Here is a 21,051-nt window from a genome sequence, read left to right as displayed (position 1 = left end):
GGATGGAGATGTGCTTTCTATGTGACCCACGATTTCATTCATAGGGTTTCCCTCCCTTGCCACATATAGTCAAAAGATCACGCTTCTCAGCTATAAAAATGGAAGTCTCTACAGGGACTTTTAAATGTTTGTATCAAAATATCAGCATCTTCTATATTATCCATATGCATTTGGAAAGTTATCCTACTTAATTAATGATGCAATGGGAAAACAATGGTCAGGAAGTTCTTAAGACAGAAAGAACAGCAGATGCAACATTGCACAAAATCCCTTTCATCCACCTTGCGCCAGTTTAAGACACTCTAATTCCATTGCTGTCCTTTTATCATCTCCGATTAGTATTGAACAGACCAGACATGCCCAATTTTGTCTTTTTTATTTCTATTGCTCCATGCCAGGATGCCAGCAGAAGTGCGGGGAATTTGTTCAAACATGAAGACAGCAAGAGCGTCTCTATTCAAGAGCCACTGAAGACTAGAAGCAAAGTAAGCTAAATTTGAAATCTCTAACAGAATATTAAGTCCAATTCCACAGGTGCTTCAAGTTCCTCTCTCCACTTGCTCTAGATCAGGGATCAATTCCTTACACATTCAGAACAAAAAAAACCACAACAAACAAAACCCGAAAAAACCCCACACATCCACAAACCCCCCCCAAAACAAAACCCAAAGGAAGAAAATTTCTACTTAAATAAAGAATTTAGAATTGAGCCTGAAAAAAACAAACCCCAAAACCACAAACAAGTCTTGAAATGAAAGTCCTGTAATACCGATTTTTATTCAAAACAAACTGAACAGAAACACTTATTAGTACTTCATTTACTTACCCTGAAAATAGAATTCAAAAATATCCTACTTAATCAGTATTAACCATTTTAAAATGAGCTGATGAGCTCCAGCTTATTTCAAGTACATATAAATGTGAAGGCAACAGAGAACGTATTTGTGTGTGTTTATACATACACACATTATATATATAAATCATGTATATACATACATATTTTGCTGCCACCTTGTGAACAGTCTCTGAATAAGGAGGTTTAGTTCATACGGACCCAACTCTGCCATCTTTACTCACATTTAGCTCAACTGACTTTAATATAGATAGTTTTTGAACTCAATATGACAAAGGATGGCTGAATCGGATGCTCAGTGAAAAAAATTTTAAAATAACTATTAATCTTTAGCAATTTCCATAAACTTTTGTGTCACAGGTTATTGCCACAAACATTATTGAAAATATCACTAAATTCTTTCTGATAAAAATATTGCAGCTTTGCATCCAAGTTGTATAGCTGTCTTCAAAACTGAATATGCTGGTGCCTGTAAAACAAAGAATAAAGGATTAAATGCATCTGATGAAGTGTTTTGTTTCAACTAGATTGTGGTAAGAAATAGTCAGCATTATCTAAAAAAAAAAAAAAAAAAAAAAAAAAAAAAAAAGACGAAACCCAAAAAACAACCCCCAAAAACAAACAAAGCAAAAACCACAACAAACAAAACCCACCACCACCAAAAAGGCCTGTATATATAGTCTTATCTACCCCAGAGAAAACTAAATCCAAAACAATCATCGTCGCAAATGTAAGTCAAGAGAGAAAAAGGAGAGGTCACACATCCCTCCTGCGCTATTCAAGGGAGCACAGAATGTGGTTCAGTATTTCACATTTCTTAACATGGTTGTGTTCGTCTACCAATATGATGCCTCAAGTTCCCAGCTGTATGGACAGCACTTATTAGCCTTCTCTTCAAAAATATTTAATCTAAACTTAAAATAAAATTAAGAACTGGGCAGAGGACACCTCTCCGGAAAAAAACAATCAATTTTAACACTTGACACGAGTTGCAATAGATTCAATTCTGTTATAGAAAAATGAACGCTATAATATGCAGTGTTTTCTTATATTCATCTTTGGGAAAGAATATCAAGTGCCTTATTTTCTGTGTCTCAAACTAAGAACTACATCACAGTCCCTGGGTAAGGAAGATAGGAATATCACATCTACATCCTCACCGCTGTGCCAATTAGTTATCATTGCACTTACTGCTTCCGCATCATGCTCAAGCCCAATGTCATGGTGCTCCCGCTCATCATCCCGAAATTGCTTTATCACCTTTAAAAGTTGCAGTTAATTAGTAAGTCTGCTTGGCAGAGAAATCAAGGCAGCTAGTATACAAAACTATATGCTTTTGACCATTGCATGCACCAGGACAGGCATCTGAGGCCCAGGTCTGGAAAGCTTCTCAACAATTTAAATCCCCAATTCAGGAAGAAGGGAATAATTTACAGCATTCCCCAAATCTAAAGTTCTTTTAATATTCTCAAAAAAAGCCTTTAAAAAACTAAGCTGCTGTTTAATATATCACTATCTTTTCACTGTTTAAAGAAAACCTATAATCATAGTAACTCATAACAATAATTAGTTCCCCAAATACAAATTATTCTGACAATTTAAATAAGGAAATTAAGGTCCCTGCCTTGCAGATAATCAGTAAGGATCTTTCCCTGTAAACCAACAGGGCTTTTGTCCATTCTAGCATACTCTAAATAACACCATTTTTCTCGTCAGTCTCTGACAAGCACTTTACAGGAATGCGTCCCAATTTGACGCCTAAAATACTTTGGAAATAATTTTCTTGCAGAGCTAATAAACATTAGCTCCTTACATGCTCTGACCAGTATTTAAGACTAGAACTATATAATCATATCCAGTATAACCAAAACGTTACTACACAATCATATTTTCTCCTTTTGTTTCCCCTCTAAACCCTTCCTCTCAATTAGAAGTAATCAAAATTAAAGCATAGTTCTCCCAATCAAAAGGGAAATGCTGAATTACTGAAAGCACGCTGAAACTAATCCAACATACATTTTAATTTTGGTGCTTGATCAATTTAGTGCTGCTGAAGGAAAAAACATCCTTTTAACCTAAAGTTTCTGGTGCTTTCAGCATTCTAAGTGATAGAACAAAAAGAGATCTACTGTAAATCTAAGAGCATATTATTTTAAAAGACTAAAATCACATTAGATAATTCAATGAAAGTGTTAAGCTACTTTTTAAGTCACAGTTAAATACCTGCAAGAGTTCTTTGTATTTTTCTGGATCTTCTTCCATAAGAGTTCGGATCTGGCTATTGTAGTGATCGGATATACTCTCTTCCACTGCCACCGTGCAGGCCATTGCACCTTTCTTTCCAAGCAAAGCGCTTCCAGCCCCTGTGATTGTGGCACCAAACATATACAAACAATGAAATTCGAAGCAATACAAATAACTTATGTTTGAAGACTTCACAAAACAACAAGAGTAGTAATTAACAGAAACTCACCTAAAACAAAACCTGCTACATTCCAAAATGGCAGTAAAACAGTAGGTCGAACTCTGTATGCAACCATTAATTCATTGAACTTTTTCAGGTGGTCTTTTTCTTGATTCCACATTTGCTGCAAAAGAATCAGATCATAGTAAAGTATAAAACCAGAAAAATTAAACATTTTCAATAAAACTAACAAACACAAAGAAAAGCAAACCAGCTCAGGCCACTCACGCTTTGGCTGCAAAGGTAACACTATTCCCATCACAAAGAGGTAACGTTAAAGAAGGGTAGATGAGGATAGTTATAAACGGGCAAAAACCATTCGCAAAATAAAAGTTTTGGTGACAATACAGCAGCAGTTGCAGTACTGGTAACTCCCTTACCAAGCCATCCCACCACTCTTTATAAACCCACCCGTTTAAAGGCGTTTAGAAAGAGATGCACAGCTACCAATTTCATTCGAGCATTGTTAATCAAGTGCAAATTAAGCAGAAACACAGCGATCGCTTGCGGGTCCGCTAACCTGGATAACCGGTCCCACGCTCGATCTACCCAGGACGGCCATTTGCCCCGCATAGATGCGGTTAGCCCCGTACTCCCCGGCGTGGTCCACCCGGATGATGCGGTCTATGACGGGCCTGTTGACGTCCTCCAGGCTCACCCGCGTGCTGCAGCGCCTGAGGGACACCCCTCCGGCGGGGACAGGCCACCTCCCCCGGAGACCTGCCGGAGAGACAAAGGTGACGCGAGCTCCGCCGCCGCCCAGCCGCTGTGCGGCCTGAGGCGGCCCCGGGCGCTGTGAGGCGGCCCCGGGCAGTGCGAGGCCCGCCGCCGCCGTCGTTCCGGAAGGCGCCCCAACAGGTGAGGGGTGGGCAGGCGCGGAAGCCGGCCCCAGCCCCTACCCAGCCCGCAGCGGAGGGGCCGGCCCTGCCCCAGCGAGCGCCGCACGGCCGCGGCGGCCACCTCCATCCCGCTGACCCCGACACCTCCTCCGCCGCGTCGCGCCACAGCAACGTCATCACCGGGGGCCGCCTCCGCGCCGGCCCGCCCCCCCGCCACCATCCCGCCCTATCACGATTCCGATTGGCTCCCCAGTCGGAAGAGATTGGACAGCGGACCTGTCAGTCAGGGCCGGCGTCCTCTGGTTGCCATGGGAACGAGGGCGTGGCGAGCCCAGGGGAGCCGAGACCCGGCCGGCTCCGAGTCAATGCAAACGAACGCTAAAAGAGCCTGGAGAAGAGAAGGCTCCGGGGAGACCTCACAGCAGCCTTCCAGTATCTGAGGAGAGCCGGAGAGGGACTCTTTGTCACGAAGTGCAGTGACAGGACAAGGGGTAATGGTTTTAAATTGGAAGAGGGGAGATTTAGATTAGATATTAGGAGGAAATTCTTTACTATGAGGGTGGTGAAGCACTGGAACAGGTTGCCCAGGGAAGTTGTGGATGCCCCATCCCTGAAGTGTTTAAGGCCAGGCTGGACGGGGCCTTGAGCAACCTGCTCTAGTGGAGGTCTCCCTGCCCAAGGCAGGGGGGTTGGAACTCGATGATCTTTAAGGTCCCTTCCAACTCTAACCGTTCTACGATTCTGTGAAAACAAACATCTGACTTTATATTTAAAAAATAATCATTTATTGAATATTGATTTATTTAAAATGAAGACGGGAAACGTCTAAAACATTATACACCAAGGACAGCCCCTCCCATAGGAACTAACAGTGCGCCACTGGCACGTTTCAAGTCATAACCACCGTTCCGTACAGAAAACCCCGAAGCGCAATCTTTAAACGAAGGGCACAGCCCGCGCTCTGCAGAAACACCGCTCCCTCCCGCTCCCGCAGCTCCAGCACTTCAGTTCAGCGAGAAGAAACATTAATTTAAAGAGTACGGACACATACGTTTGTGAATGCCCAATTTCCAAACTATAACTTAACTCTCAAATATTCACATTTTAGAACAAAGAGAACAGTAGTACGAACAAAGTCGTTCGTACAAGAATAAAATACAAGTAATAATGCCTTAACAGATTTAAAATGGAACTGCTGCCCCTCTGGAACAGCGAAGCTGTGCCTGGGGCTGCGCTCCTCCTCCCAGCGCTCCTTTGTCGCCTCGCTCCCTCTGGACCTCTCTGTGGAGACACCCACTGTACTTGCTATTCCAGGGCAAAATAAATACCAAAGTCCCTTCTCCAACAATATTTAGCAAACCGATTTCAAACCCATGCTACGTTTTCTTCTCCTATGCGCTACCTCACAATACTGATGCGCGTCTCCCTCTTGCTTTGGTTTTAAGAGAGAAATGAGTCGGAAACCTGTGAAACCACAACTTTCCCCTCCCTCCTGATTCTTAAAGTGTAATTTGTAAAAACAGTACAAAATTCCTAAACAGAGTTTCAGTTCTGATCACATTTTACCCAAAGCCCCTGAAAAAAAAAGACTTAAACCCCAACAACCCTGAAATTGTAGCAGCAATAAAGTGTCCTACCCACATCATTTTTTGGGCAGGTTTAACACTATAAATGACTACATTTCCAGTCTTGGAAACTGTAAGGCTCACCAGCATAATCAAAAGTAATACCAGAAGTGTCCATTACAGAGACGGCAGTGCCAGGGTGCCAGTCAGCTGCCCAGGTTTTAGGTGCTGCAGATGCTTCTACTCTTATCTAGTGGTTTTAAGATTTTCAGCAAGTCAAGTTCTTCTGGCTTTTTGTGGCTTTCAAGGGTGCCTCTGAGCTTCTGTTATCTTTCTGATTAGGAACTGCTTGTCACGACCCTCCTGGAAAGACAGAATAAAAAGTACACTCTTGGTGAACAGAAGTAGTAAAAGTTACCTACGAAGAGCTCATTTATTTATTAGGAATCAATAGGTGCACTCACCGCATTGTACTCTAATTAGTGGCTCCCAGCACACTTTCAACTGCCTGAACAATTTTAAGTTTACAAGAGCCTTGACTTCATTTATTTTCTATTAGGTCACATATTACCAGTTCTGTGTTGAGCCTAGTGAAAATATCTCACACACCTAAAAACTTAAAACCACACTTCTGAGAAGCCTGACAAGAGTGAACAAAAATAAAAAGCAGGCGAGGATTTTCAGAATTCCTAACTGACTTGGGAACCCGAGAAAGCAGAAAGGCTTTTGCTTCTGAATTTCTTACTCTTCAAAAATCCCTCCCCAGCACAGTGTTTTTCCATGGACAGGCTGTTATTGCCATATCTAAAAGCAGCACATACCCAGAAATGGGCTATTTCCTAAGTAAGTGAGAAGCCCTATTAGTGAGGCCAGGTTCTGACTAGGGCAGAGTTTGTCAGACCACAGTATATGAACGTTGCGGTCAATATACGGCAGCAGCTTTTGATGGACACAAAGAAGCCTGTCTGCGCTGGCACCGCTCTCCAGAGGACTAGTGACTTGCTCCACCTTGCGCGGTGCTGGCACTCGTGCTCAGGAATAGGCCCAGACACAACGCAGTCGAAACACAGGCCCGGAGAGAAGGGCAGGGCATTGGGTGCCTGTTTGCAAGAGCAGAGAAGAAAACAGAGGCGGGGGTTGTGTAAGATGGTGGAGGGGACAGGAAGCACGAGGTTCAGGTTCCTGTTTGGTAGAAAAAACACCTGCAGATGGGTGGATTTAAGCAAGACAAGAGATGAAGAACAGGGACACCGCTTCTCTGATATAACCAGACCTTCCTGCAGTTGCAGCTGATGCCCAAGAAAACCAACTACACTGAGAAACGCTACAGCACTTTGGTTATTTTTCCTGTGTAATTTGTAAAACATTCTTCACTGCCTGTACAAACACCAAGTGTCCAGAAGACTATGAAAACTGTTGTTTCCCTGCATGCCTGATTACTGACACAAAGAAATCTTTAGGGGTACAGAAAAGTGGGTCAAATCTTACCATAGCTAGTTGTTCCTTCAGCTGCTCGGCCACTCGTTTGTGTGCTCTGGCCAAGGCAATGAAATAGAACATAACGAGGCTGCAAACAACAAACCAACATCATGCGTTAGCATCATGCAAAACAGAATTAGAAAAAGGCTGTTATGGGCTAGAGAAATTGTCAGTTTGTGCATTTGCTTCAGATGGGAAGCTGCTGGAGAAGAAAAAACTTAATAATAAAAAAAATCATTATACAGCTGGGGTAAGTTGGGCATAGGTCTGCTCAAAAGCATCTGCCCATGTATTTATGCTGCCAGCAGGCAGGGCCAGAGTGCTAGGGGACGTAGAGGTACGGCCGCTTCCAGGCGTTACAGGTTGTGCTCCGGCAGCTCTCTCTAGACTGTCAGTTCCTGCCCTGCTCGAAGTGTATGTATGGGGGCTTTGCTTCTCAGAAATTGAGTTTCATGAGGTTTCACTGGACTAACTCTTTCCTCCCATTGGGGTTTGTAACTATGATAAGCAGCCACAGATCGGTATTGCAGCCTTTCCTGTGACCCACATTATCCACAGTGCATTAAATGATGAAGAGCAGTAGCAAGAACTAGAATGGCACAAATGCCTATATAAATAACGTATTTTCTTTTCTAAATAATAAGCAGTATGGCAGCAGTGCAAGTCATCCTCCACCTCTTACACAGGCTTTATAATAAAGTAAAAAAAAAAAAACAACAACAAAAAACCAAAACACCAAACCCAAACCAAAAAAAGAGGACTTGGTATTTCCTGTGTACACGATATCGGGTTCAGTTCAGGAGAAATCATAAACGTGTGTTATGGAAGAAAGGGCTGGGTAGAGTCTGAAATACACTGCATGGTTTCTGAAGCGTAGAAGTTGTAGAAAGTTGCCCAGAGAAGTTGTAGAGTCTCCATCTTTGGAGATATTAAAAATCTGACTGGACATGGTTCCTGAGCATCTGCTCTACTTGACTCTATTTTGAGTAAGAGGGTTGGGTTACATGATCTCCACATGTGACCTCCAACCTTAAGAATTCTATAATTCTATATTGAATTTTATCTTACAGAATGACTGTTTTGGGGGGTTGGTTTGTTGTTGGGTTGTTTGGGTTTTTTTTAAACCAAGGTTTGTGCATATGATTTGTGATCACAGAACTTGCAATACTAATTTGCAGAAAGACTGGCAGTTAACACTTGCGAAAGACAAGTGTGGGACACGGGACGTGCAAGAGGAAACGGAATAAAGCTAATGAGCGTCAACACATGGGCCAAGACATGAGAGCTGAGGATTCAGCTCTCGTGGGCTTTTATGCCTTTGACTGCAGATGGAAAATCTGGTCTAATAGCTGTTTGGTATCAGTTCAGTAAGGAAGGAAATGAACCATGCAGCTGCATGACTGACTCAGGTCTCCCTCCACAGTACTCACCAAATGACCATAAAAAAAGGCACTGCAAAGGCTTCTGATGCTATGCCGTAAAGCACCTGCTGGACAACTTTTGGAAACTCCAGTATGGTATCTGGAACAACTGCCCATGAAGTGTTAAAACTCCGGAATGGCCCGCATGCCTTGGAGGAGGGGATACTGTCAAAGAAGCAGAACATAAAGGAGATGCCACACCAAAATGTACAGATAAAACAATCCAACACAAGCCCAGCACATTTTGCCGACAGGGTAAAAGTGTCCTTTGTCTTTAAAACTGTAATTTTTGTTTATATGAACTAAATTGTAATTTATTAGATACTATATATTTTATTCCAATATAACATTCCAAAGTTGTGTGTCTGTTTTCAGGGGACGGACAACCTTAGAACACGTCAACTTCATAGCAGTTAAATTGTCACTTACTATGCTATGCTGACTCCCAAAGGAATAAAAGCCAAGACGAGCCCAATCAACAGCACCACCAAGAAGAAAAAATTGGAACTTGATGCTCTGAAAGGCCGAGCTGCAGGTTTTTGTGTGTGGATCAAACTCATCTGAAGACGGAAGTGAGCAAGACTGTAAGCAGCACATCTATACACATACATCCAAGTATACATTCCCCACCAACTGAATTTTCTATCCTCAAATATGCTACCACATAACCATCCTTCCTTTGCGGTACATGGACTGAAAAGGGCTAAGACAGGAACACTTTGCATTCAGGTGTAAGTTAACATCTCCTGTTCTAAGTAAGAATTCAATCCAGAGGGCCTCACACACTTGCACAGACTCAACTGGTGCAGTCATTTGTTGCATGATCCACGGTACAGCCTTTAGCTTTGTTCTGCTGCATCTTCACTGGGTACATCCCCTCTTCCAAGAGCTAAAGTATCAGTAAGAATTTGATGCAGAGAAGGAGCTGTCTGGTCTCAGAGCAAAGCTTCTGATATGCAGAAATCACATCTTGAAAATCCAGTACAGCTTGGATTTTCCATTTTGCTTCCAGATTTTTAGCAGCTTGGCAAAATTTTGTCCAAGTTCTAAGCTGTGTTGCTAGTAAAGAGATTATTGTGGAAAAGTGTTATAAAATAGCTTTATTACAGAAAAAAAAATATTAAAAAAAAAACCCAGACAAGCAATTGAAGAGGTAGTTATTAAAATGTTGGTTTGCTTGATTTCAAAGCAAAATTCTGCCTTCTTTTAAAAGCAAAAAAACCTACAGGAAAAAAAACCAACACAAACACAAAACACCATTACCTCATTTCCAGTACACTGCATCCTTGGGTGTTTTTAGGGTTTTTTGTTTGTTTTAAATCAACTGCATACCTATATTACAAAAACCAGAGATTTGCTCAATTTTGTTTGTTTACCACACACCTTCATTACCTTTTTAATGTAAAAGATGATGAAGTATTTTACAGTAGCTATTGCAGGGAGGAGTGGTGAAAAGAAGGTTCCAATCCAGCAGATAGTCTGCCCATAAATGATTTCCAGGACATTGTCAGAAATTTCAAATTCCCGCAATCCATACCACTGAACTGGCTTGCAAGAACAATGAGTAACTAATAACCTAAAACCAAAGAACATCATTAGTTCTAAACTGAAGCTATAGAGCTTAGCTGAATCATTTGGAACATACAAACATTTAGCATTTAAGTATTAGACAATGTAACAGAAAAATGTCTGAAGAAAAAGACTCAAATATCAAAAACTATGCAGCCATCTGAATAGCAAACAGGTGCTCAAGACACCAGAAATACGTTTGTGTTTTATTTTTAAACTGGTAATCTGGTTAAAAGTTGGGGAATTAATAACAGAAAAAAGAAAGTGTGTTTCACATGTCATTTGCAAAAGTATGCTCAAAAGGCAGAGACACTTACTTTCTAGGAAAGTCCATAAACAGGATCACAGCAAGAATTATAATAAAATCAAATATCATCAGCTTATACATTTCTTGCCCAACTTCAGATTCCCAGCACTATAAAAACAAGTCAGGAAAACCAAAATTAGGAGTCTAAATAACAAGCGAAAAATAAAGTTCAAATTTTATTAACTCTCATTTCTAAAATATTTGTTTTAGAGCTTCCATGCCAAGCTGTTGGTTTTGTTGGGTTTTGTTTGTTGGGGTTTTTGTTTTTGTTTTTTTAAGGAAAGACCATTTGTCTTTTTGGAGCAACAGGCAGTAACACAACTGTCTCCAAAACAGAGGTACCTCAAACAATCCCCATGATAGTCAGAAAGTCTATGCTAGTTTAGATAAAAGATCTTTGTAAGAACTGTACTGGTTTGCACTGAGAAGTAAGAATCAGCACCAGGTATAACATGAACGGCAACCCCAGGTCTGATTCTGAATACCTCTAGACAATCAAGTCTCATGCAAAATGAATCTCTATTCCTAAATTCAGATGATGAAAGACCAAGATAAATCTGCTTACAGGATAGAGTTCGTAATTGTATCCACAGGCCTTACACTTGTCAGTGTCACAGTTGGAGATCTGACTCCACAGCGAGAACAAGAGAACACCAATATTGGCCAACCGCACAAAGACACACCTGGAAGAAAGACAAAAATCTAATTTCAAACCTGCCAAAAAAAGTGCCACTCTAACACCTGGCTCAACTTGCACAGGAGTCCAAGGAAGGCTCGAAACACAAAAGGGTTGTACAGAGGCTTAATGGAATGACCAGCTAGATAATGAACATATTTATTTTCTCTAGTAGTAAGTTGAATTGCTTTTCACCTTCCCTGCTTTTGGCTACAGTGCCCTGCTTCTTTTTGCAGTCACTTCAGTTTTGGATCTTGACCCCGCAACACGCTGCAATTCTCTCAAGTACATTTTGAGAGCTCAGGTGACAACTCTGTGTGCAGCATTTCCCTCCCAGGTGGCTTCCGGCCTTCAGAGGCATTTAGCCAAATTGGAAATACAAAGCACAGGGCTTGACAGAGTTCAGATGCTTCAACCCAGATCTTACTGCCTTAAGCTGCCAACTGCTAGTTCTTCATGCTCTCACACTGACGTATCTTGTATCCTAAAACTTTTAATTGCTGCCTTGATCAAAGCCTTGCTTCAGTCACTGCTGTGCACACACATTTGCTCATTCAAGGAACTGCTGCATGCAAAGCGGTGTGAATACACAGTTCTGCAGCCACAACTTCTCTGACTATTTATTCAGGTTGTTGAAGATGTCCAGATCACACAGCTGAACGGGACTGAGAGAGAAACTTGGACACTGAAATGATGGCACTGTACTGTCATCAAAACAGGAGACTGTTTCCAGATTTAAAATTAGCTTCCAACTAAACATAAGTCAAACAATGCCTGCTTGGCTTCCAGCGCCCAGGCCCTCCAGTGTAGAGTCCAACCTCTCTGCTTCTTCATATTTGTATGCTTACAATACTTCTAGCCTACCAAGAACAAGATGTTGAAACATCCAAAGCCACAATAAAGATGTCTTTACCTCAGCAATGTCATCCTGATTTCAAAGGCTGGTGAATAATCTTCAAATCTGATCAGAAATGAGAAGATCAGAGGAGCAAGGAAGTTGGACATTGTGATCACCACGGAAGGCAAATACTGCACTAAGAGATTAGCCTGGAAGTTCATATTGTTGACAACCTGTACAAGAAGAAATTAGAGAAAGATAGTAGTCAGAGAAACACAGCTTCCTTTGTGGTTTCTCCAGCTATCCACCAGCCGCTCTTGTCCAGGATCTGGGTACCACCTTTTACTCTGTCTTCATCCTCCACCTACATTTGGAACTACAAGCCTGACCACTGCTATTTATCTCTGCAGTTTGCTATTACACATTCTTGCCTTCTCCTGCTCCCTTCACCAGCAATTCCCCTCATCTTCAGGTGTTAGTATTTTAGTGCTTCCCAAAAGCTTCTGTTTGAAGAGACTCATCTTACCAAGGTTTGTGACTATGTTGTCTAACCCAGCACTAAGGCAACCAGCTTCACGCCTACGCTGAAGCATAGACATTTTTCAAGTTATTTTCACTGGTGCCAAGCAGCTCCGCTGACTTTCCTACCATCTTAACAAGCTCCTCTAACTACTTGTTTAGGCAAGGTCAAGATATCAACCCTTATACATAAAGCCAATAGCAAGTGAAGCTGTTTTTCAAGTTGTTCGGTGTTGTGCTATCCTCTTTCTCTGCTCTCAATACCTCTGACACAAACACTTCTTTAGCCCGTTCCCTGCTTCTCTCTCTGCAATCCTGGCAGTTTACAGGAAGTTAAGAGTTAGGTCTACCACAAGCACAACTTTCCCCCTACACAGCCAGAGCTCATCACATCCCCAGTGAACTGAGGGGAGAGAAAAAGTGGGGTCCCCATTCTTATCAGGCCAACTCAACCCTGGGGTCCTACAGAGAAGTCAATTATAGTTGTGAAACTGCTAAAACTGTCCTCTGCTCTGGTTGTTCTGCTTCTGAACTGCTCTTCCCATATGCTTGTCCTGCCAGGGGTGAACAACCCCACCCAACCTGATTCTTTGCACTGCTGATGTAAGAACCTTTTTTTCTGCAAAGCGCTCTGTGTTCAAAGCCTTCCTGTTTCCCCACACCGCTGTAACTCACAATACAGATCATAATCTTTACTCTCCCCTTCCCTTTCTGCTCATTTTTGCTGCTGGGCAGCAGACCAGACGAAGAAACTGATCACGATGAAGTTTGTTTTAACCAGATCAGTTCCCTGAGCCAGTTCACTGCCCAGACACACCAGTGCTTGCACTAGCAGATGCCAGCGAGGTGAGAACAGTTACTTGGGAAGGCAAGTGAGGGCTGCTTTTCTTGTCAGCTGTATTAGCTCCAAGGCAGATGACACTGGAGCCTCTGTATCACAGGGAGACATTACTGGGAGGTATTTTGCACATGGTTCTCGATCTTTCTCTCTCTCCAACTAAAAAAACCCTAGGTTTGTACAAAGCATTTTCAGATCCCTTGCATGAAAGGTGCTATAATAAGATACTTGACTCTTTCACAATAGTTCCGCTTGCTGTAATCACCAGCCCCGACTGAATCTCTCCTAATGTCACGTCTGATACTTACATTGGAGTTTTCTTGAGAGAAGACAGTTGCTCTATAAATAGAGTAAAAACATCCTAATAAAACTGCAAGGACAATTATATTTATAAATATTCTCAGAAAGTAGATCCTTAGCTTTTCTGTCGTTGTCCTGTCAGCTATTTTTCGCCTCAGTCTTTCTTCCTCCAAGTCTGTCTACAAACAACAACAAAAAAGATGTAGTTTTCTGGTGCAGCACATGACATTTTATACCATGTCTTATACCTTTGGGATATGTAAATCTATAGCCTGTTCTAGGAGGGTGACGAGCACACTGGACTGAGAGTACCTTTTCATTGACCCAAACAGGCCCATGCAAGAGTGGATGCCCGTGTGCTCAGTCTCTTCAGGTTGAGGGCCCTGTAGCCAAAGACAAGTGTCTCATAATCCTCTTATCTCTAATATATCAGTAACAAATCTCTTCGAGGACAGAAAGACAACTTGTCTGTTTGTCGTGAGAGACTGATCTCAGATAGCTTGGTACTAAACTCTGAAGTGGACAAATCAGCCCGCGTATCTCGTTACTTCTGCAGGTAAGTAACCAGCCCACCATTACATCCCATACTTCCTTCTCCCACTCTTTACAAAGGAAAATTGGGGGATGGCACAGAAAGAAGTGCAATCTTGAGCAGCTTGTCACATAAACTTTATGTTTCACCTTAGCTGATGTGAAAATACAGTATCGCTTGTGAAGGCAATTTAACCTGGACAAACCCACAGATTACTCAGGTATTTTTCAAGGACATATTTCCATGAAACAGTAATATTAAGGGGCAGGTTATTCTAAGTTGTGAGCTCTAGAGACAGAAGTGTGGTAAGTGAAGGAGGCTCTGGTTATGTGATGAAAAAAGATGACCGTGAACTTTACTAGAGCAGAAAGCAACTCACTGTAATTTACAGAATCTGTAATTACTGCTTTGTGGTTTGAAGTGGAAGTATCTTTTCAAAGGTAATTGTTCCACTACACAAATCTCTGCTTCCAGTATACAGAGAGCAAAAAGAAGGTACCGATTTCACCAGAAAAGCCTTTCAGACTCTCTTTTCAGAGAGTTTTATGATTTGGGAAATCTACTAGCTGCAATAGCTAATGTGCATGTGCATCAAAGACACCTAGTGATAACTTCCAGTATCTTCTTACTGCAACAATGCTCTCAACTTGTATGAAGAGTACCATCTGAATTTTATTTCTCCCCAAACTACTGCCTACCACACCACAGACTTAAAACACAGCATACTCAAACTGACTCCCAACAGTACAAAGGTTTTGCGCACAGCTGGGATAGCTTTTCCTGTTGGATTATGGAGAAACCAACACAGGAAGCAGGACTGGAGTGTGAGGAAGAAGCAGATAAGACAAGCGGCTAAGAGGCTGGCTTCAGTCCCCAGGGGTCGGGGGGAGGGCCATCAGCCTCAGCGGTGATCCTTCTCATGTTGCACCACAATTCTAGCTACCTAGAAAGCGTGCAAGAGGATGTGGGTTGCCCTGCCCCCAATATAAACTATTTCAATCCTTCTTATCTGTATTCCCTTGGCTGCAGAACTATACACTTCTCTTTTTTAGCCACCTGAGCTATATGAAACTGTAATCATAGAAAAATGAAAGTTACTCACTTGGAGCTCATATTGCAAGCTGCGATGTTTTAGCCAAGCTGCATTTGGATCTGTAATGCAAAAGTCCCAGCCTGCAAAGACTTTGTTACAGTAACTCTGAAATTGATCTTCAGCATGCACCAAGTTCTGCTTAAATCCTTCCACAGACCTAGAGAAAAAGGCAACTAGACTTCACTCATGAAAAGACACGTTTTATCCACAGAAAACAAAACAAACAAACACACGTCAGCAACCTGACTCAAAGACTAAATGATGCCCACCCCTATGAGCAAACAGCTACATATACTAGCAAGTCCTCAGAAAGCTTTCAGCATGAGGCTCTACAGCAGAGTCAGCTGAAGCCATGACCCACACAGGTTACTTCCCTCTGCCCTTAGCCATAGCCACAACCTCCTCACCTCACCTGCTGCTTCTCTGACACTTCAAAGAGCTGTCTCAGGAGACTGAGAGGGCAACACAGACACTACACCCCCAAAAAAAAACAACCCCCAAAATAAAATTTTCCAGCAACAACTACTGTAGAGTTGAGGGTCTTTTATTTACATGTATGCATACATATGAAAAACTAGTACTTTGAATTTATTTATTTTTATTTATTTTGCTGGCCCAGTTTCCCAAACACAGACAAAGGCTACTGTAGCACTGCATCCTCAAGCAGAAGATTCTCCATTTCCACATAAACCAGTCATAGTATACAGCATGTTTCCTACAAGCAAGAATGCAATGTAAACTGTGCAATAGGTAGCAGTAAATAGACTATAACACCATCTTTACCTTATTATTATCCAGATGAGACTTAATGCAAGGTAGGCAAACGTAGCCAGCAGATATGCTAGTGGCAAGTTGTACCTCAGGGTACTGATCCATGCGGCATCTATTGTATAGTAGCCATAAAACAAACTTGTCACTTCAAGGAACCCCTGTGAAAACATTAAGTTTAAATAGAATTTGTAACAGTAGAAGCAACTGCCAAGTTAAATCCAACCCAGCATTAAGCAATCATTTTGTAAATTTAAAATTACTACTTGGGGCCCCAGCAAGCTACAACAGTGTAGAGCTTCTAAATACTGCCACTGCCACTGCCTCTACCAAACTGTTATGCAGACGCTACATGCTTAAAATCCCTCCCCTCTCCAAGCAGTGAGTCTATGACAAGGACACTGAGACCCTACAGAGAGAGCACAATAGGCAGTGTGCTCCAGAATATGTAATGTTTATCAGCTGGGGAGGAGGAGAGGCACAGACTGCAGCACGTGGCCAACCAGGCCTTGTGGATGCTCAGTAAAAGTCAGCTTGAAAACTCCCCTTCTCACAGCTAAAGAATAAACACTAATTTTACTCCAGTGATGCATATGCCTTATCGCTTTTCAAAATTATCAAAGCCTCATTCCCCAATGTTTTCACATTCTACATGCAAGACACAGAAACTTAATTTTAAAAAAAAAAAAAATCAACACCTAATTACTTACAGTGCCACTGAGCAAATCTTTAAGGTAAGTATAGAAGTAAGTCAGTCCCTTAGTACCACTAGGTTCATAAACTGTGCAGTGCGGCTCTGTCAAAAAAAAGGCAGGAAAAGTCACTCAAATGGTAATGCCCATTAGACTACAAGATTAAGTTAATTCAAGCATGGCAAGTTCCTATAAAAAAAGCATTTCTTTTTCTTGGGAGGTAGAGGCAAAACTGATGGGAAGGGAGAATCTTACAAGCAACATCAGTACATAGAGAAGATGTTTACCTATGTTCTTTGGAGGAATTTTAGCAAAGCTACTGTTGAACATTCCATACTCAAAAATGATGCTGGGAAGGGTAACAAAACTGAACATCAGGATAAAAATGATAAAATTGAGCAGGACCAGAAAACGCAGGAAGGAGAAGTAGGACTGGATGCCTGTACCAAATTTCCCTGGAAATAAAAGAAACACATGCCAATAATTAAGATGATAAAATAATTGAAAATATAGAATGAACAGATTATAATTTCAGTTACATTGAGTTAACTGAATAAACATTACTAAAGCTAATTTTAAGTATTGCAGGCTTTTAGCAATATAACTGAAATTGAAATGTGACTTTTTAATAATTTTCTCCAATATATTTCATTGTAGCCCATCAGGAATTTTACATCAGCTATAATAAAGGGAGCAGGTAACTTCTTACACACATACAGTTACATCTGAAACTAAGCTCACAGATGTAGAGCTACCAATAAGAGAAGCAACTTGAAAGAGCAGAAATTTACATAAGACAGTAAATACCTTCTATGCTGTGAATATCATGTCGCCAAAGCTCCAGGTAAGATGAGAACTCCTTGACTTCACTGAGGACTTTTTTCAATGATTTACTGCTAGTTCTTTTCCACTGTTTCCATCCAGACAAATGTTTTATATCAGCCTGCTGATAGTCCCTAAGAAATCAAGAAATACAGTTACTGAGCACAAGAAATAATTTTTCACTACAGGTAACAGGGCCTAGCACAACAGAGACTGCTTGCAGCCTTCACAGGGACAGCACGGTGTTAAAAGCTGAAGTAACGCACACTGGCCATCCCCATCTGTGTTAACTGTAACATCAAGTTAATCCAAATACAGCAAGTCCTCTCACAGAAAACACTTGCCTCTCTTGGGGGAAAATAAAAAGCGCCAACTGATAACAGCACAACAGAGAAAAAATGCGTAGCTGAACTTCCTGATGGGATCTCAGGGAAGTTGCCATTAATGGTTTCATATTTACAAATGGCTGGCAAAGGAAGAGAAGGTTCTTTCCTCAAAACTTCTGACCAGAGCACCTTCACCAAGAGGCTCTTAAATTTCTCTGAAATATGTAGCTTGGCTCTTTTAATGTCCTAGATGCAGTTGTTCAAGATATAAAATTATTTTATTTTTCTAGAAAATTTACAGATCTCAAAATCAGAATTAAATGTCAAAATATGTTGGGAAAAAATAAAGGAAAAAATAAAGAGCTATAAAGATGCTAAAATATTTAATTTGGATTTTATAATTTTAACTTCTATATCACATTCCAGTACATAATAGAAAACAAATGTTATTATTCATTTTTAATTAAATTTTCTAGCTTTTTTAAAAAAATTCGCTGGACAGTGCCAATTCAATGAATGTGAGTGTGGGGGTGTACTCTACTAATAATAAGCTGCAAACAAATCCTGAGAACGTGCCACAAACTGTCTATAATTTCTAATCACTTCTCACTTACAGATTTTCATACTATATGCCTACATTTGCATTTTAGAAATTGCTGCATGGCCAGCAACAACATGAAGGAGAGTTCTGAGTGGCTCAGAGTTTGCATTTCGTTTTTTCTTTTAAGAAACCATAAAAAACAGACAGAACTTCCTCGACACATAGCTTGAAGGTTGCCTTGCAAATGCTGTTGCCGCCTCTGATGCCATTGAAGAAGGGCAGCAGTTAAGTATACATGAGGACACCGTGCTGGAGTAGAAGACAATGGTTTCTATTTTAAAAGACTTTGTACACAACCCTACTTAAGTACAATAAGCATTTTGGCAGGAACCCAAATTAAACCCTATATGCAACAATGAAACAGGCAGCAGATGATGTCATCTTTAAGTGCAAATACCGCTACTCTCCGAAGATTTCATTTTGTGGAAACTACAGGCTGCAGCATGTAGCGTTTTAAACAAACACTCTGGAGAACTATCTGGCCCGTGTTTGGTCTGCATTTTAAATAGAGGCGTGGGCTGCATATTCATCTGTGTTACAGAAGTTGAGTGTTCAGCTTTCAGGACATTTATATGAAGCATTTTGTGTTGGCAGCTGCTGCACAATAGGCACAGAATGCTGATCTGCAGAAGTGCCAAGAAGCCCCACCAGAATCTCTCAGTGCTAAAACATGTAAACAAGCTTGGGACATCCCAGCTCCTTTCCTAACACACACCGCGGCCACAGGACAGCAGTTCTCTTTTCTTGAAGAACTGCGCTTTAGATACCCAACTTCAAATACAAATTCAATGTATTGAGCACTTTCCTTTACCACAACCTAGATCTTCCGCTGTTCCTTGCGTACAGGCTGTAGGGTCCAGTTTAACTCCAGGGTCAGCCTGTAACCCACTTCCCATTGCTCGTGCAAGCAAGTTACTCTTGTTGTCTGTGGAGCACTGGGCACTAATTGTACTTTCACCTCTTTCCTGTTTCACACTCACAACTAAAAAGTACCTGATTTAAAGGTGCAGCTGTTCCCTGACAACGTAAAAACAGATCCTGCATCCTCTCTCCTTAAAGGAGCTCTCAGCCTAGCAGTAAGACATGAGACAACAAGCAGAGAAATACAGGCAGGACAAAGCATGCTCTTTGCAATGCCCTCCCTGCTGGGGGTTACCACCAGAGGGGCAGGAACTGCTTATCGCTCGCGGCAAAGAGCAACTTAAAGAGGGATATGGAAAAAAAAATAGACAAAATGGTCATGGAAAGCTTGTTTCCACCTGTATTGAGCCACACCAAAGAAAACGCGATGTATTTTGGAAGAACTGCTGACAAACCTCAAGAACATCAGCACTAGCAGAGCAGAATTCTGATGGCAGAAAACCCACATTGACCCTTATAATCACAAAACCCCGAGGCAAAAAAAGAAAGGAAGCCAGTGAGAAACACATTTGGCTGCTGCAGGTAATGCCCAGTTTTGACTCATTTCTTCCAATTCAACCTATTCCTCCCCCTCATCAACTACTCCCTCACGCCACCCCAGCCCCCGGCCGTGCTCCTGTACCGGGAGGTGCCACAGGGAGCCTGACACGTTTTGGCGTGACTACCCGGGCAACTTCTTATCAAAACCACATGCCACAGGGTGAAACCTGCGAACCCAATTCTGTGTTTAGGAAAAGGTAAAGGTTTTTTTTTAAATAAAAATAATAATAATAAAAAAAAAAGTAAAAAAAAAAGAAGTGTAAAGATTAACCTCAATCTCCTCTTCTCCGCGATACTCAAGGGGTACTCTCTGGCGGGGCGAGCAGCCACCTGGTCTCCCTCCTGCTCCGGCCCGCGGCCCACGGCAGCGCGGAGCCCCGCGGGGCCTTGGGGGGCCGCCCGCCGCTCCTGGGTGCCGCCGCCGGAGGTGGCGCGGCGCCTCAGCGCCGACTGGTAGCTGGGCAGCTGCTGCAGGAAATCCACAGGTGCGGCGCCGTGCGTCTCCTCGGGGAAGAAGCCCTCTGCGAGAGGGAGGAAGCACAGGGGCTGAGGAGCGGGCACCCGGCCCGGGGCACAACATGGCATCTGACGCCCCCCCCCCCCCCGGGACCCCGCAGCGCTGAGGGAGGCGAGGCGAGGCGCGGGGCAGCGTCGCTCCCGTCCGTCCCTCCCCGCCACCTGCCGGAGCCGCGGGCGCTCCGGTGGGCGCTCCCGCCCCGCTCGGTCCCTGCCTCCCCGCCCCCCCATCCTTACCGCTGCCCGGCCGCCAGCCCGCCGGCTCCGCTGCCGCCCCGAAGCCGCTCATGTCTGCGCGGGGAGAAGCCCCAGCACCGCGTCGGTGCTGCCGTTTCCGGGCGTTATGGAGCCGGCGGGGTGGTGGGGCGGCGGCTGCCGGAGAGCTGGGGCTGCTGTGGCGGGGCGGGGGCCAGGCTCCCCGCTGGGGCCGCCTTCCCGGGGCGCCTCGCCCGTAGAGGGCGCCCGCCGCTGCCCGCCCTTTTTCCCGCCCTCTCTCCCTCCCTCCCTCTCTCTCTCGATCACCGGGGGGGGTCGGCGGCGATATCGCCCCTCAGGGGAGGAGCTGCTGGGGA

At 42.9% G+C, this 21,051-nt stretch overlaps 2 protein-coding genes across 2 annotated transcripts; both read right to left on the bottom strand.

The window, feature by feature from the left end:
* Positions 1 to 358: 358 nt before the first annotated feature.
* COQ7 (coenzyme Q7, hydroxylase) lies at positions 359 to 4,325 on the bottom strand. Its single transcript, XM_074158353.1, has 6 exons — positions 4,217 to 4,325; positions 3,838 to 4,037; positions 3,327 to 3,441; positions 3,077 to 3,216; positions 2,045 to 2,113; positions 359 to 1,322 (listed from the first exon to the last, which is right to left on the bottom strand). Exons 1-6 carry the CDS (start codon positions 4,281 to 4,283, stop codon positions 1,245 to 1,247), a joined length of 669 nt encoding a protein of 222 aa, XP_074014454.1. The 5' UTR covers positions 4,284 to 4,325; the 3' UTR covers positions 359 to 1,244.
* A 602-nt stretch (positions 4,326 to 4,927) lies between these two features.
* Positions 4,928 to 20,768, bottom strand: TMC7 (transmembrane channel like 7). Its single transcript, XM_074158497.1, has 16 exons — positions 20,717 to 20,768; positions 20,235 to 20,484; positions 17,561 to 17,709; positions 17,041 to 17,208; positions 16,772 to 16,857; positions 16,077 to 16,222; positions 15,303 to 15,450; positions 13,677 to 13,847; positions 12,087 to 12,244; positions 11,063 to 11,180; positions 10,508 to 10,605; positions 10,014 to 10,197; positions 9,051 to 9,181; positions 8,631 to 8,786; positions 7,210 to 7,288; positions 4,928 to 6,084 (listed from the first exon to the last, which is right to left on the bottom strand). The coding sequence occupies exons 1-16, from the start codon at positions 20,766 to 20,768 to the stop codon at positions 6,025 to 6,027; spliced, it is 2,154 nt and encodes a 717-aa protein (XP_074014598.1). The 3' UTR covers positions 4,928 to 6,024.
* Positions 20,769 to 21,051: the final 283 nt, after the last annotated feature.

The sequence above is a fragment of the Numenius arquata genome, chromosome 14 (genome assembly GCF_964106895.1).
Source record: "Numenius arquata chromosome 14, bNumArq3.hap1.1, whole genome shotgun sequence".
Classification (NCBI taxonomy): domain Eukaryota; kingdom Metazoa; phylum Chordata; class Aves; order Charadriiformes; family Scolopacidae; genus Numenius; species Numenius arquata.
Note: the sequence above shows the minus strand (reverse complement) of the source record. Positions and strands in the feature narration are given on the sequence as shown.